Source organism: Pimephales promelas, chromosome 1 (assembly GCF_988280905.1).
Source record: "Pimephales promelas chromosome 1, fPimPro1.hap1.1, whole genome shotgun sequence".
Classification (NCBI taxonomy): domain Eukaryota; kingdom Metazoa; phylum Chordata; class Actinopteri; order Cypriniformes; family Leuciscidae; genus Pimephales; species Pimephales promelas.
The window spans coordinates 9,421,288-9,439,168 of record NC_142769.1 but is presented as its reverse complement, the minus strand read 5'-3'; the positions used below and the strand labels follow the sequence as shown (position 1 = coordinate 9,439,168).

At 35.9% G+C, this 17,881-nt stretch overlaps 1 protein-coding gene across 9 annotated transcripts in view; it reads left to right on the top strand.

Moving 5' to 3' along the window:
- Positions 1-17,881, top strand: part of hectd4 (HECT domain containing E3 ubiquitin protein ligase 4) — a 113,935-nt gene that overhangs the window by 47,553 nt on the left and 48,501 nt on the right. For all 9 annotated transcript variants that reach the window (XM_089124540.1, XM_089124633.1, XM_089124599.1 and 6 more), the window contains exons 30-48: positions 12-147; positions 1,517-1,661; positions 1,760-1,926; positions 3,091-3,237; positions 4,624-4,808; positions 4,888-5,041; positions 5,582-5,862; positions 8,989-9,178; positions 9,309-9,390; positions 9,474-9,676; positions 10,807-10,942; positions 11,070-11,252; positions 13,263-13,427; positions 14,464-14,633; positions 14,755-14,870; positions 16,199-16,302; positions 16,555-16,716; positions 17,293-17,441; positions 17,587-17,666. In XM_089124540.1, the coding sequence (XP_088980666.1) occupies positions 12-147; positions 1,517-1,661; positions 1,760-1,926; positions 3,091-3,237; positions 4,624-4,808; positions 4,888-5,041; positions 5,582-5,862; positions 8,989-9,178; positions 9,309-9,390; positions 9,474-9,676; positions 10,807-10,942; positions 11,070-11,252; positions 13,263-13,427; positions 14,464-14,633; positions 14,755-14,870; positions 16,199-16,302; positions 16,555-16,716; positions 17,293-17,441; positions 17,587-17,666 (2,955 nt within the window). The remainder of the gene's footprint in view (positions 1-11; positions 148-1,516; positions 1,662-1,759; positions 1,927-3,090; positions 3,238-4,623; positions 4,809-4,887; positions 5,042-5,581; positions 5,863-8,988; positions 9,179-9,308; positions 9,391-9,473; positions 9,677-10,806; positions 10,943-11,069; positions 11,253-13,262; positions 13,428-14,463; positions 14,634-14,754; positions 14,871-16,198; positions 16,303-16,554; positions 16,717-17,292; positions 17,442-17,586; positions 17,667-17,881) is intronic.

The following is a 17,881-nucleotide window of genomic DNA, read 5'->3' as shown; positions in this document are numbered from 1 at the left end:
CCTCCTTACAGCCTGTAAGTCGGTATCGGATGCTAAATCGATGGTTCCCATAGTGAAGCAGCCTGTGTTCCTGCGCAGTATGTCTGCTCCCTCAGATCTGGAAATGATTGCCAACAGTGATGTGGAGTTTACACATGGAGCACAAAGGTACGTCTGTGACAGCAGAAGCATCAAATAACAGTTATAAAACAGAACACTGATTTGATTTGTACATATTAGTTGAGTTTTTTTATATAAATGTTTGAATATTTGGCAACCACAGACAGCCTATGTTCACAATAATAAATTACTATTATTAAAGCTGAAGTAATTTATTTATTAATGCCTTTATTTATTTATTTTTATATGCATGTAATTATTCATTTATTTCTAAATATTTATTTATGCATTAATTTTTTTATGTTAAAATACTTTAAAAGTCATTCTAAATTTGAATTCTCAAATTTAAAAGCATGGCTCTTTTGTTCAGATGAAGGTGCGTTCATCAAATCAATAATTGGATGATGTTTTTTTGGTATAAAAAAAGTGTGTGTGTGTATATATATATATATATATATATATATATTAGGGGTGTAATGGTTCAAATTGCTCGGTTGTATCACGGTTTTAGGTTCATTGTTTTGTTATGGTTTGGTTTGTGCTATGTTCAAGGAAAAAGCGACAACTGTCAAATAAAAATAAAGACAAAAGGAACAAATTATCTAACTACCAGCAACTGCACAAATAAATAGAAGAGAGCAAAGATACAAATAAAGTAAACATTGCTTTTCAGGTTTTTTAAGTAGGTGTACCATTAGTTTTCATGAAATGAATTCATATTTGACTGTATAAATTAAAGATTAATCCTTATTAAAGTTTCAAAAGCTAGTGAGTGATTTCCATGTCATTTCCATGTTTTGTTGTTTGAACATTAAAAACAGACAGCAGCAAGAATATTAGGCTGCTGTCACTTTAAGACATCATCCAAAATACTGATACGGTTACATCTTTCTTGACTGTACAAGTTCACTTAAGTCATGACGACAGATTATATCTGCTAGGATTCTCATTAAGACGGGCATGATGACAATTCTTTTGTGTGAAATATTGATACGACTCAATATTTGTGTGCTGTCTGAGACGTGTGCGCTCTTTGGATGTGTGCACTCACAAATCTTCTCACAGCACGTGCGAGTACACTTTCGTGTCTTGCTCTTGAATGTTCAATTTGGCAAGGCTTAAAATGAGTTTTAAACATAGTTGGCAACATGTGCTGTTCAGGTCTTGCTTGCGCTTCTGTGCCATCAACACTTGAATTGAATAAAAAGTTTACAAAGAATCAGCGTTTTCTTCACGTTTTTTTTGTTCATCAAATTTGTTATGAACTGTGGTGCAAGTGCTTGCCAAACCGTGGGTGGAGAGTGGTACGATTCGACTTTTTTGCAGAGAACCGTTAAACCCCTAATATATGTATATCAGTTAAAGTTTATAATGTGGTAAAAGTTTTACAAATTCTAGTAACTAATTGTCTGTCCAGGAGGCGCATCAACCCATCCAATCACCGGAGCAGCTCTTTTACTCTACTACAGTCATTGGTCATTGAAGACAGCAAGGACAAGCCCACATACAGCGTGCTCCTGGGGCAGCTGTTTGCCTTCATAGGAACAACACCTGATCAAACTGTAAGATCAGACACATGCAGCAGGACACTTGTCATACATCAACTGTAGTCATTAAGTACTCACTTGCAATGTTTCTGAATGGAGTCTCATGCCTGCAGGTGTCCAGCACCAGCTTCCTGTCAGCAGCTCAGACCCGCTGGAGGAGAGGTCGCACGAGGAAGCAGGCTCTGGTTCACATGAGAGAGCTGCTCACCGCTGCTGTTCGGGTGGGAGGGGTCACACATCTGGTCGGCCCAGTTACCATGGTGCTGCAGGGTGGACCAAGGTACACTTTAAACTAGTTTAACCTCAGGTTGCTGCCAAACTACTGTTCAAACTTTGGGGTCAGTAAGAATTTTCTAAGAAATAAGTACTTTAATATAGGAAGGATGCATTAAATTGTAAATACTGTTATAACATATTTTTAGTTAAATGAATGCGGTTCTTTTGAACATCCAAGAAAAACAAAAACATCCTGAAATTGCGTCACAGTTTCCAAAAAAATGCAAAAACGTTTTCTAATATATTTTACAATTTATTTTATTCCTGTAATGCAAAGCTGAATTTTTAGCATCATTACTCCAGTCTACAGTGTCACATGACCCTTCAGAAATCATTCTAATATGCTGATTTACTGCTCAAGAATAATTGAAGAGTTCAGATGCAAAAGCCTCTAAATGCCATTTGAAATTTTCTTCTTTAATGATGATTTATGACAAGCTTGTATTTTTAAGTTCAGTGATTTCACTTAAATGGCAATGGTAATTACCTATTAATTGTTATTTAAGTGAAATTACTGAACTTGAATATACAAGTTTGAAAAAAAATCATCAATAAAGAAGAAAATTTCAAACTTTTGCATCTGAACTCTTCAATTTCTTATTATTATCAATGTTGAAAACAGTTGTACTGCTTCATATTTTTGTGGAAACTGATACACTGCAATTAAAATATTTGGGATAAGAATGTTTTTTATTTAGCAACGACGCATTACAAGCAATGACGACTAACAGCAAAGACATTTTATATTTTTCAGTTTAAAAAAATATGCCTAACAAACTTTTTATGAATCACAGAATCCTGTTATTATTATTTTTTTTTACCACAGATATATTTAGCAACACAAACGGTTTCTATCATTGATGATAAGAAGAACCATTATTAATAATTGAGCACAATAAAAATTGATTGCAACTGAGCAGCAAAACAGCATATTAGAATGGTTTCTGAAGGATCATGTGACACTGAAAACTGTAGTAACGATGCTGAAAATTCAGCTTTGCATTACAGAATTGCATTTTAATATATTAAATTTATTTTAAATGGCAATAATATCTCAATAATACTGTATTAATGAGCAAATAAATGCAGCCTTTGATTTAATATTGCTAGATGGATTGCATCTCTACCATGAAGCTTAAGTTGTCCATATGAATGTGTGTATGTGTAGAGTCGAGGAACTGACCTGCGGAGGCATGATGGAGCAGGTCCAGGAGGCCTTTGGAGAGACCATGACATCAGTGGTGTCTCTCTGTGCCCGTTACCCCATAGCCTGTGCCAACAGCATCGGCCTGCTGTGCACCATCCCTTACACCAGGCAAGCATCTTCAGCCTCGTGACATCAAATGTTTTTTTGTGGTTTGGAAGCTATGTAATTTCACCTAGGTGACTGCAAAGGAAAGGTTGTTTCAGAGGTACATTTTTTTCTTAGTCACAATAGTGCAATTTTGAGGGCAAAATAGGTTTATTGACCAGCTTGAACCCGACACAAAATCTCATGCACCAATCAGTCATGCACAGCGACGGTAAGAAAGTGTATTAAAAAGTAAATGGTGCATATTTTAATTTGTTAAATTAAAAAAGCTACTGTTACTGTAGAAGTGTTATTTTAGTATTTTTTATATATATATTATTACAATATTCATATTTTGAATAAACTTCTTTTAATTTTATATTTGTATATTTATCTTGCTAATTTATTTATTTTCATTATTTATTTATTTTTGTTTTAATCATTTTAGTACTTCAGCTGAAACTCATTTTATTTCAGTTTGTTGCATTTCAGGCTACATTTCTATTCTATCAACAAGACATAAAGTAACTCAGTAACACTTTACAATAAGGTTCTATTAGTTAACGTTAGTTATAGCAATAAGCAAAACAATTACAGTATTATTTATTAATCTTTGTTAACATTAGTTAATACAAATACAACAGTTCCTTGTTAATTCATGTAATATCCATTGCATAATATTAACTGATACAAGTTTTATTTTATTTTAATAATTTATCAATATGTGTTGAAATTAAGAAGTATCTTTCATTGTAAGTTCGTGTTAACTAATATACGCTGCCTAACCCCCCCCCCCCCCCCCCCCCCAAAAAAAAAGTTGCTGTGTGGATTTAAATAGGCAAATACTTAAGAGTCTATGACTGGATCATTATTGCAGTGATTATTTTGCTTCTATCATGTTTCATATGTTTGCCAACAGTTCTTCTAACCCTAATTGATGGGAGTGTGGAGCTTTTCATTTGTTAAACAACCATGTAGGAACACGCATCATGGTCATATTCCAGGATGACAATGATTCATCAGGCTCAAATTGTGAAAGACTGGTTGGGAGGAAGCATGAAGAATCATTTGCACACATGCATTGGCAGCTCTGAGTCCAGAGTTAAATTCAGTGAAAGTGTTTGGGATGTGCTGGAGGAGACTTTACAGAGTGCTGGACTCTTGCATTTACTATAATATCTTGACCAAAAATCGATGCACCTCTTGATGGAAATTATATCTCATAATTGTGTCTTCCTACATGGTTGTTTAAGAAATGAAAAGCTACACACTCCATCAGTTAGGGTTAGATGAACCGTTCCCAAACATATAACATGCTAAGTACATAATGACAGATGACTTGGACTTACATCTGAAGTGGATCTAAAATAAGAAACCTTCATCTAAAGTGCCATCTGATGGTGTCCACAGGAGTGAGGAGCAGTGTCTCGTTCGCAGTGGTTTGGTTCAGCTTATGGACAGGCTGTGTAGCCTGAGCAGTCAGAGGGATTGCAGCTCGAATGAGAAACAAACCAAAAAACAGAAAGTAGCCACGATGGCCTGGGCTGCTTTTCAGGTGCTGGCCAACCGCTGCATTGAGTGGGAAAAAGTCGAAGGTGAGGAACGTTTACCGTTCAAAAAGTACCACTACAAACCTGTTTGATTATAAAAGACGCTAACACTGTTGTCTAATAGGAGGCTCCACAGACGCAGTGCATTCTGGACTGGCACGACAGGTGTCTAGCTTATTAACCAATCACCTGGCTCGGGCGACAGACTGCTGCGGTAACCAAGCGGCAGGGAATGATGCCCTGCAGGATGTGCTCAGTTTGCTCAACGATCTGTCCAGGTAATTCCCGTTTTTCTCTCATTTAACTTCACTTATTATATATTACCTTTTAAATGTAATATCGGATGATACACTACAGTTAAAATTATTGTATGTGTGCTTTAATATGACAATTGCTGTTTTTGTAGCCGAAAATTTTCAGTAGCAGAAATTTTGGAGTATCCCTACCAGTCACTAATTGTGATTCAAAGTTTAATTTCCTAAAGTGTGGTCCATAGAGGGTTAAGTACACATGAACATGGTAACTGGTATCTGTTCAGTTTGAGTGTGACATTAATAAAAGCTTAGAGTCAGATGAGTCAGATGTCAGTTTGTAAATATTTTTGATGGATTGAGTCTGCTCATTCATGATTCATACAACACGACACAATACAGGTTTCATTTCGTGTGAAGCCAATGAACAAAAAAGAAAAGAAAAACATTTTTAGTATTTCAAGTCCTTCAATTAAACTGTGGCTTACTTTCAACTAGTTAAACATTATGGATTTAGTTGATTTGAACTAATTTTAACTGTTGCATGGCCCTTTCTCCTCTTCCAAGGAGCCACATAGGCAAGACCATCCTGAGCCAGCCTGCCTGTGTGTCCAAGCTTCTGTCACTGCTCCTGGACCAGCGGCCCTCGCCCAAACTGGTGCTGATTATCTTGCAGTTATGCCGTGCTGCGCTTCCACTTATGAGTGTGGAGGACTGTGGGAATGTAGCACTTCCTTCTTGGAGCTACTCGACAAATGCACTGGATGCAGAGCAGCAAGATGCCAATGATCCTGCCTTCCGCATCGCATCACTGCTGCTGGCCAAGCTGGCAGATTATGTGGTGCCAGGTATGAGAGAATGTTTTTTTGTCATACATAAAAAAAAAAAATGTAAAAAAAAATAAAATGTATATATATATAAAGAATACTATATATATATATATATATATATATATATATATATATATATATGAAGAGTTCAGATGCAAAAGACTCTAAGTGTCATTTGAAATTTTCTTCTAGAATGATAATTTTTATCAAGCTTGTATATTTAAGTTCAGTGATTTCACTTAAATGGCAATGATAATTACCTATTAATTGTTATTTAAGTGAAATTACTGAACTTAAATATACAAGTTTGACAAAAATCATCATTAAAGAAGAAAATTTCAAATGGCATTTAGAGGCCTTTGCATCTGAACTCTTCATATATATATATATATGAAGAGTTCAGATGCAAAGGCCTCTAAATGCCATTTGAAATTTTCTTCTTTAATGATATATTATATTATATTATATATATATATATATATATATATATAATATATATATATATATATATATATATATATATATTATATATATATATATATATATATATAATATACATATATATATATATATATATATATATATATATAATATATATTATATATATATATATATATGCAAATTTATATATATATATATAACGCAAACCCATTTTTACGCGATTAATTTTATCGCAAGGTTTATGGTCTTTTTTGGCCTTTGCAAACTTTGTATTTTTTTTTTTCGCACGCTTTTGCAACAGGGCATGGAATACGCTGCGCTATGAAACCCATTCATTTCAATGGCTTGCGCCACGCGAGGACGTTTTGTTGCGTCGTCGACCAAAGCTCAAGTCGTGCACACCACGGTCAAAATTCTAAATAGTACAACTTTTGCTGCTGTGACGATTACCAGCGTGGCCAATAGAAATGTTTTGTCATCCAAAAATTTTGAAAACTGGCGTAGCGCCACGCATTCCGTGTCCTGTATGAAAGCACCGGATCTAGCTAGAATGGAAACACTTTTTGCGAGCTGGCCAAATAGTTGGTTAACGTTACGCTTTGAGTCGATGACAAGTGCGAGATCCCGAAATGGATGCCAATAAGATTCTGAATTGAAAGTTTACTTTTAAAAAAATGCCAAATGGTTCCATTGACAAGACCAAAGTGATCTGTGTGTTTTGTCATTGTGAACTGAGCTATCAGCATCGCAGCATGTCCAGTCTGAAATACCGCTTGATGATGGCCAAACACAAGCACACACACACACACACACACAGCTGATGCGAATTCTCCGGCCCTTCGTCAATATCAGGAACTCGTCAGTATTTCTTTCGCGCTTTTAATGATGGACAGTGTTACATTGTGTGATATGATTTGCTCCAAGTGAGAATGTTTTAGTGTGAAATTGAACACAGTATATGCCAATGTTGTTTTCAATAAAAAACATTTGCAAAAAGTAAACCGATCCACTTTTTCCACCATGTTGATAAGAGCATTAAAATGAGAAAAAATGGGACAAAAAGAAATCAAGAGAACAGTTTACATCTGTTTAGAACAGATAAAAATGTGTGATTAATTTGATTAATTGCGATTAATCATGATTTAACTATTACATTAATGGAATTTAAATATTTGAATTGTTTGACAGCACTAATATATACAGTATATATATATATTAGGGCTGTCAATTTAACGCATTATTAACGGCTTTAACGCAAACCCATTTTAACGGCGTTCATTTTTTTATCGCGCGATTAACGTCCTTTTTGTCCTAGCAAACTTTGTCGTTTTTTCACATGCTTTTGCAACAAGACGCGGCATGCGTCCTGATCCATTTTGGCGTCTCGCGCTCGTCATCCACTCAAAGCCGGCTCACAAGCCGAAACGTGTGTTTGCGGCGTGCCTGTTGTTTTGTTTACGGTCTAGATCCGCTTGCGCTTTGGTCGAAGAAGCAACAAAACGTCTTCGCGCGGCGCAAGCCATTGAAATGAATGGGTTTCAGAGCGCAGCACGAGGACATTTTGTGCCGCACACACTCGTTTCGGCTTGCAAGCTGGCCAAAAATAGTAACTTTACGTTTTGAGTGGATGACGAGCGCGAGACGCCGAAATGGATGCCCTGAGATTCTGAATGGAAAGTTTAATTTTAAAAAGTTGCCAAATTGTCCCATTGAAAAGACCAAGTGATCTGTGTGTTTTGTCGTTGTGAACTGAGCGATCATCATCGCAGCACGTCCAGTCTGAAACACCACTTGATGATGGCCAAGCAAACACACACACACACACACACACACAGACAGATGATGCGAATTCTCCACCCCCTCGTCAATAGGCTATCAGGACCTCATCAGTATTTCTTTCACCCTTTTATTGATAGACAGTGTTACATTGTGTGAGAGATTATTTATATATGTTAGTGTGAAATTGAGCACTATTCCAATGTTATTTTCAATACTACTAATAAAAAAAAAAAACATTTGCACTAAACAAGCCAATCCACTTTTCCATGTTGATAAGAGCATTAAAATGAGAAAAAAATAATGTAACAAAAAGAAATCAAAAGACATTTAGAATAGATAAAAATGTGCGATTAATCGCAAGTTAACTATGACATTAATGCGATTAATCGCGATTAAATATTTTAATCGTTTGTCAGCACTAATATATATATATATATAGGACTGTTAATGTGTTAACGCATGTTAATATTGAATACAATTAATGCAGCATCCATTTTTTCTGTCATCCTTTGGCTAGTGTTACATTATATGATCACTCTCTTCTTCATGCAAATGCTTTTAAACCATTCAAGCGTGACGAGACAAAAGAGAACTCGCTGCCTGTGAATGTCCTAACACAGACACACACAGCGCACAGATAGCGCGCTAGTATCGTGCGCACAGACAGCTTGCCAGAATCGAGGTCTGTTTCGCGCTTGAATGAGCAGTAACACACAATTATGCCCAAATGTCCATTTTGTCAAATGTCATTTAGTGTGACGCGAAGGTGCATTTTCAGCATTATTACTACAGTCTTTGGTGTCACACGATCCTTCAGATTTCATTATAATATAATAAGTAATTATAAAATGATCATTTTTCGAATCCGTTTCTTTATTTCTTGCTTTATCAGCAAGTTTAATTTTATTTTATCTCCTCACTTAGGTTGCCAGACTTTGCTCTCCCCAAGCGCTTCTGAGCCTGACACTAGTCTGACACGGGCCTGTCCTAAGAGCAGCGCTAAGACTGATAAAGACGCTAGTGAAGAAGGTGAAGCTGTGGATGGCAAGCTGTCCATTTTCATCCATAAGAGAGAAGACCAGTCATCACATGAGGTGCTTCAGCCGTTACTCAGGTAATAACACTGGGCGGCCACACTACAAAACACATCAACCTCATTGTATTCTTGGATTCTGAAAAAAATAGTAAGAAAAGAAACCCATTTTATAAAAGTTATGATTGATGTCAGTATTTGCACCTTGCAGCAGCTCAGAGGGTCGTCCTTTCCGTCTCGGCACTGGAGCCAACATGGAGAAGGTGGTAAAGATGGATCGAGATATGACAAAGGTCAGCTCTGGTTTAGTGACTGTTCACTATTTTACAGTAAACTCTTCACTCTTTTGTGTAAAATCTGCTCACTTTTTTTACAGAGTGGTTGCTGTGAGGTGATCACAGAAGAGGCATCCTCTGCTTTGCGGAAAGCCAATAAGTGGGCTCAGTCTGGGCTTATTGTTAGTGTCGGGCCACCAATAGAGAACACTGGCCAGGAGAACTCTGGGGTATCCAATACAGGTGACAAGAAGAAAACTGCCCAGTCTACTGTCTGCCGAGAGAGGAACGCTGAATTGGCTCGGTATGAAAAATATACTTAGTTCCTATTCAGATATACATTCTGAATAGGTAGCAGAGTGTCTTCAGGAAAGTTTTGATGGAATTTTCTATTCATCCCTCCTGCGTAGGGTGCATAATAGTGTTTATAAGTGCAGCTTTGTGTTCAGGGGTAACTGCTGTATTTATTTATTATTTAAATAATAGTTTTTACAGTCATTTTTCTGAACTTTACAATAGACATTGATGTTGTTTAAAAAAAACGTTGCTACCTAAACAACACTACCATTCAAAAGTGTGGCATTATGTTGTTATTGTTTGAAACATTTTGAGAAACAGCTGCACTTACAGTATTTGTCCAAAAATTGTTAATACAGTAATATTGTGAAATTATTACAATTTTAAAAAACTGTTTTCTATTTTATTCTCTTTTTTTTAAAGTTTAAAATTCCTGTGGCAAAGCTGAATTTTCAGCATCATTACTCCAATTTTCATTGTCACATGATCCTTCAGAAATCATTCTAATATGCAGATTTGTTACTCAATAAAAATGTCTTATTGTTATCAGTGTTGATTTTGCTGTGTGATACACTACCAACCACAATTTTGGGGTTAGTAGGATTTAAATAACTAAAGGATTGCTTTTATCCAGCTTGGAAATATTAAAATAAATGGTAACACTTTACAATAAGGTTCATTAGTTAACATTAGTTAACTACATTAGTTAACATGTACAATATGTGAACAATACTTCTTCAGCATTTATTAATCTTAGTTAATATTAATTCCAACATTTACTAATACGTTATTAAAATCAAAGGTTGTATTAGTTAACATTAGTTAATGGACTGTGAACTAACATGAACGCACAATGAACAGCTGTATTTGTATTAACTAACATTAACAAAGATTAATAAACACTGTAACTAATGCATTGCTCATCGTTAGTTAATGCATTTACTAATGTTAACTAATGAACCTTATTGTAAAGTGTTACCAAATAAAATATATTTTACAATAGAACACCGTTAGTCTTTTGGTGAGCAGAAGAGACTTCTTTCAAATACAATAAAACATCTTAATTATTCCAAATGTTTTTTATTTTATTATCATCAATGTAATTCTTCTCTAATATTAGAATTTTCCCAAACACAGATCAGATCCAGTGCGGCCATTCATCAGTGGTCACGTGGCTAACAGCATGGCTGCTGAGGTCATCGCTCTGCTTCACAGTCTTCTGACTGCACCTGAATCCAACACTGCTCAAATATGGACGAGCACAGCAGAAAAGGTGAGCTGCCCTACTTGATTCTTGTCCTAACAAGGGTACAATCACAACTGGCCTATACAAATTATACTTAAGGTGCAGTGCTCAATGAAATGCACAACAGTGTTGAAATCTTCCATCCTCTCCTCAGGTGTTGTCCAGGGCCTTGATGTACATCCCTCAGTTAGGCAAATATGCTGAGAGTATTCTGGAGAGTGGTAATAGCAGTGGCAGGAAGTTAGCCAAGCTGCAGGCGATTGGTCGACAGGCTGTGGCGGCTCTCTGTGCTCTAGGTGGATTCAAGGAGACCATCAAGATTGGTTCCGAAGTCCAGGTGAGTCCCTATTAATCTAACCTCTAATTAATCCCCCCCCCCCATTTTTAAAACACAGACCTGGAAATGCATTATTCAAATTTAATTAGTTGTAATTCATGAATGCTTTCAGATTATTGCTGAAGTGAAAATGTTAAAGTGTTATTTACATTTACTATAAAGCAAATTAACTTGGCAAAACCGATCGATCGGTCGACCTCCTTTTGGGATGATATAAAACATGTATAGTTGTTTAATCGGCACTGATAACCAATTATTGGAAGTAATATACATGTTTACATATCATTATAAAGTAATTAATTTGTTGACTAGATGCTGATTGGTGGAGAACAGCAGTACACTGAAGAAAAATTGGAGTAGGATTTACTTGAAAAGAGCTTTTTTCAATCAGAAAATGCTAGTAAATTCACAAAGATTTGCCAAGTAAAAACCTAAACATATTTATCAGTAGATTTATTAGATTAGAAATCTTAAAGTTAAATTTACTTGGAATATGGAATTAAATAAACTTTACTGAAAATAAGTACTTTTAACTTAGTAAAAGGTTAATTAATATGGTTTTAGTTGAAATTCCCTTTGCATTACATTTCACTAAAACAATAATATTGAATTTTATTAGTCTTTTATAGTATGTGCTTTACTTAGATCATCTAAGTGATTTATTTGTTAAAATTATATATAATGTCAGATGTTAAGCATCAAGTGAATGCAAAGACCTCAATACTTGGTAGACAACACACAATGGCGGTAACATTTGATGGGTCGTTTTTGTGTTTGAATGTGTCATTTTGAGCAAAAAAAGTACTTAAAATGTCACAAAATGGCAAGTTACTAATACTGACAACAAAAATCAATGATAAAACGGTGTAAATACAGCTGGAAACCAGTGAAAAATGAACCTCATTAATTATTCAAGGTCCAGTGCATGATAGGAACACCCAGTATCAGAAAAGTTGAGTAATTTTTACTTAATTTTATTGAGTTGAGATTTACACTTTCATTTCTACTCGCTTGAATTAAGTACTGATATGGAATTTACTTCGTTTTTTTTAATGCTTGCCTGAACTAACTTTTTCATGTAAATTACATAGTTTTTTTTTTTTTCAGTAGTATTTACTTCACCAAAAAAATCATTTTTTACAGTGTATGTTTGCTGCTGAGGCTGAGAGAACGCTAACATTAGTAGCGGATAAAGCATGTGACACACGCAAGTCCGACCCAAATGTTTATTGTTCGGGTTTTTACCGTCTATTTGAATTAGTTTATATCAATTTGTACACTTTTATACATTCGTTTTGCAGCAAAGTTGCCTATTTATAGTTAGTGACACGAGAAGGCAAACTGTATTGTCATGCAGCCGCCAAAACAAACAAATCTGAAATGCATCCGATTTCTGTTCTTTTTTTCTTTTCAGTGTAATACATATTAGTTTGATTTGGTAACCAAGTGTTCTAAAATAGAAGCAAATTTATCAAAGTAAACACAATATACATATGTCTAATATATGTCTAAAGATATTTAAAGATAGACATCTTTAAAGGGATAGTTCAGTCAAAAATGAAAATTGGCCCATGATTTACTCACCCTGAAGTTTTACTGCATCCATCCATGATTAAACTGCTCGAAACGGCTCTGTGTGGTTTAAAAAAGGCCTTCTGAAGTGAAGCGATGCGTTCGTGTAAGAAAAATACCTATTTAAAACTTTATCGACTAAAATTAGCTTCTGGCAGACGGCCGTACGCAAGTCGACCCGCTAGGCTCAATGTCCAATTTCAAACCATTTTTCACAGGATGAATTTTAAGTGTTTTCAAGCTTTCAAATGATACCTAAATTATGATAATTACTAAAATATACGATGGGATGGAAAAAAATACATTAAAAAAGCTTGCCAAGTGTTATGCTACCTCGAGTCGAAACACAGTTAAAAGGTACACACACAATTTAGCAGATGAATAATCTCAATGGCTTATATTGCAGGCTGAAGTATTTGCCTCTGTTCTCTGTGTCAGGTGGTGGGTAAAGGTGTATCAGATAGTGTTGGTGTGGTTATATCCATTAATGAACAAGAGGGCATCGCCACTGTCAAGTTTCCTTCCTGCGATTACCGCCGCACAAGCAAGGCGTCTGATATCCTCACTGTACCCATATCCCGCCTCTGCACCCCCCGCTCTGAGGTAAGTCCCTCTCAAATAATTGTGAAACTGCACAATTGTAATTTTGATGTCATATAGTTAGCAATTTTTGCATTGAACAATGACGTTTTTTTTCAGGTTACAGTATCATTCATAACCCATTATTATCTACCATTCTATTCAACTGTATGACAAAGATGGCCTTTTTTCTCATTGTCATTTCCTTTTTAAAATTTTGCAGACGTTTAAAAAGATTTCTTCAAGAATAATATACTTAATTAAAATAACATACTTAATTGTGAACTGAATGTACTGTGTTTGGACAATGTTAATTACAATTAAGTGGGTTATCTTAATTAGGACTGCTTGTCTTGTGTCTCTGATCACTTAAAACTTTATTTAATACTTTTGTAATGTCATTTTTATTTGTTTTTTTTTTAGTTTCTATTTATTTTATTTTTTTCATTTTTGTACTTTAATTTTTTAAGTTTAAGTTCTTCGTTTTATATTTGAAGAGTTCAGATGCAAAAGCCTCTAAATGCCATTTGAAATTTTCTTCTTTAATGATGATTTTTGTCAAACTTGTATATTTAAGTTCAGTAATTTCACTTAAATAACAATTAATAGGTAATTATCATTGCCATTTAAGTGAAATCACTGAACTTAAATATAGAAGCTTGATAAAAATGATCATTCTAGAAGAAAATTTCAAATGGCACTTAGAGGCTTTTGCATCTGAACTCTTCATTTGTTTCATTTTATTTCAGTTAACAAAAAAGCATTTTTAATAGTCACTGTTATTAATGATGTTGATGTGGAACTTTTCCGCAGTGATTTTAAGCATCTACCGTAGTTAACAAACATGCCCCAGTTTGTAAAGAGTAACAACTCAATGTTTACTTACCAAGGAGCTGACAATTGTAAAGGCAGAAAAACAGATGCTTTGAAATATCATGTTGAGATATGATTAAATATGCCTTGCCTTTGCCTCAGGACTTATCAAGCTTGCTCATTTCTAAAGCAGCTCAGATATCTGATGTCATGTCCTAATCTTGGAGCTCTGTGTGTTTGTTGCAAGGCTCTGCCGCTGCATAAGCTGTCCATCACAGAGAAGGTTGTTCAAGCGGTGCAGTCCATGTTACTGCCTCAGGAGGGCAGTCTGTCCATCCACACGTCCCTGCCTGCGTCTGGAGACGGAGCCAGTCCTGTTATGGCTGTGGTGCGTCTTCTGGCCGAGATCAGAACTAGGTCAGAACCTCAATGCATCTTATGTTGTGACATAGCACAGACAAAACAAGAATGTGTCATTGTACAGAAGTGCTATGAACCCATATGGGATATTTATTGTGCGTGTCTTTGACTCTGTCAGAGCGTGTTTGGTGATGGCGCAGTTGCTTGAGGACAGCTCATTTTGTGAAGAGTTTATTCAGCAGTGTCCAGCAGCAGTGGAGGTGCTTAACCTGATAGCTCAGGAGTGCAGTCCCGGTGAGTCCTGGCAACAATAGAGCTTGTTGTGGAAATAATTCTCTGTTGTTCGAAAAGATAGGATGAAGAAGACGAGTGGAAACCTCTTAAAAGTCAAAGTATCAAAAGTTTATTTTCTTGCAAGAAAACAATTCCGAAATTGGCATTCAAGGTTAGAAGGTTAGTCCTCCTCGCCATCCCTATATACCCAAAAACCCAGGAAACCATCCTATGCAGTCTGTGTCTGGTTTGCAGCAGATTGTCCCCTATGCCGTGTAGAAAGGAAAACTGTTGATGCTGCTTTTAACTATTCTTGTTAACCATATATTCAATTTAGACGGCACAATGACGTCTGTGTTAAAGTTTCCTGTGTTTAAGTACAGCTTGACTTCACACCCCAACTTATCTCGTTTGCAACTACTGTTCGACCTCACACCTTTCTGCTTTATCTCTTGTTTGATCAAAACCTGCACACATACAATTCACACTTGAAATACAATGAGCTATTAAAATGTTTCCATGCTGCTTGGTCCTTTGTTAAACACAGAACAATATGTTCTGAAACGAAGCTTACATTAACTTATGCATTTCTAACAGTTTGGTTAAATCTTAAGCTTACTCTAACTTATGCGTTTCTACCAGCTTGTTATATCTTTAATAATGTCTTTTTAGATTATATGAACATCTTCCTTTTAAATGCTTATGAGTACATGTTAGATGATATGAATATTTTCCTTTAAATGCTTATGAGTACATCTTTCCCAATGTTAGTAAAAGTTACACACGTCTAACACATCTAATAAAATAAAAGCAAACATGAAAGAAAATAAAAGAACCTTTATAATAGAAAAGAAACGTATATGAATGTAAATGTAAAATTAGCCATTACAAACGACACTTCCTCTACACTTATAACATGTTAAAGGGTTAGTTCACCCAAAAATGACAATTAAGTCATTAATTACTCACCCCCAAGCTTTACCAACCCCGTAAGACCTTCGTTCGTCAACACAAATGAAGATATTTTTGATTAAATTTGAGAGGTGGATCACTGCTACATGGGCTCCTAAGGGATTGAAACTTGATGGCCCAGAAAGCCATTAAAGAAAATGTTCTTTACAGCGTCGGACACATAACTGTAATTAATGTGATTAGCCTTTTGCTTGACTATGCTATCAAACAGCTAATAATGTGTTGCTAATATTACACAAACCACGTTCCCATTCGCCATCTCAGAGTCAGACAGCTGCCTTCAAAAAATGATTAGAAACAACCTTTCTAACGACCTAATGAACAAGTCGACGGTGACCGTATTCAGTTATGAAATGTAATTCTGTGTGTGTTTGTAGGAGAGCGTTTAGTGATGGTTGAGGTGCAGTGTGAGAGGGTTAGGATGCTTTATCGAGACTGTGCTCGTCCTCCACCACCTCCAGTACAAACTGATCAAAGACAGGTGAGTTGAGCCTCATTAGTGCTGATTTAACTTTTTTTTAAAGATTGATTGATTAAAGTGTGATATCATTTATCTACTACCATTCTCTCAGCTTCCTGCTTGCACATATGGGCTGCCCTGTAAACACTAAACGATTGGCAGACAAAAACCTCCTCAAAGCCTTCTGATTGGATGAACAGATATTATGACCGTTTTTTATGATTTGTGAATACCGTGCTTAGCAATCACAACACTTTTTCTCTCTCTCCACAGCCTAAAGAAATCACATGGTGTCCATCACGCGTCTTCCCTCCGGTTCGGGCCTGCATGTTTTCGTCACACTTGACCTCTGTGACCTTTCTGGCAGATCCAAGCGCAGGTGGAGGCCTTCCCAGAGGAACTTTCATCTATGCCACTTCACCTGTGCCTGTTCAGGTAACTACAGCCTGTTACTGGCACATGCTTTTTAAAAAATATTATATATATATATATATATATATATATGTGTGTGTGTGTATGTATACTTTGATTCTGCAAAGACACATTAAATTGATCAATAGTGACAGTAAAGGTTTTGTAATGTAAAAAAATATTTCTATTTCTAATAAATGCTGTTTTTTTCACTTTCTATTCATCCTGGGTGAAAAATGACACGGTTTCCACAAAAATATTAACTGTTTTCAGCATTGTTAATAGTAAGATATGTTTCTTGAGCAGCAAATCAGCATATTAGAATGATTTCTGAAGGATCATGTGACACTGAAGACAGGAGTAATGGAGATGCTGAAAATTCAGCTTTGCATCACAGGAATAAAATAAATCATTTTAACATGTATTACAATAGAGACATGGAGATATTTAAATTCTACTATTATTTTACTGTATTTTATATTTTACATTTTTAAATGGTTGAGCATAAAGGGCTTCTTTGAAAAACATGAACAGTAGTGTAAGGCCAATAAGAGTTGTCTGTATCTTTTTCTTATTTTCTCTCTCTTTTTTGGGTTCCAGGCGCCATCTTTTTACTGGGAGATAGAGATTGTTTCTTTTGGAGATTCGGAGGATGATAGCGGTCCTATAGTGTCGTTTGGGTTTTCCCCGGAGGCCGAGAAGAGAGACGGTGCATGGACGAATCCTGTCGGCACCTGTCTATTCCACAAGTACTGATCCAGTCTTTTTATACTTTCATTCAATAATCTTTCACTTGTACTGACTATCAACCTGTTCTTTCGGTTCCTCTCTGCTTCCCATTCTAACCCCTTTCTTTTTACATGTCGTCCTTGTTGTTGTTTCTCTCCCGCTCAGTAATGGGAGGGCAGTACACTATAATGGCTCCAGTTTGCTGCAATGGAAGAGTGTGAGACTAGACGTGGCTCTACTTCCTGGTGAGACAGAACCTTGCTCCAAGCGGCCTTTATTCATTTGAGCATTCAGACATTAACCACAAGCACATAATGTTGTTCAAGCCAACTGCCTTTATGGGCAACAGTGTTGGGGAAGCTATTTTGGAAACAGCAGCTTCCCAAGCTACGACCTCAGTTAATTATTGAACTCAAAAATGAGCCTGTCGGCCACCGTAACTTGTATTGTTTGCAATTCA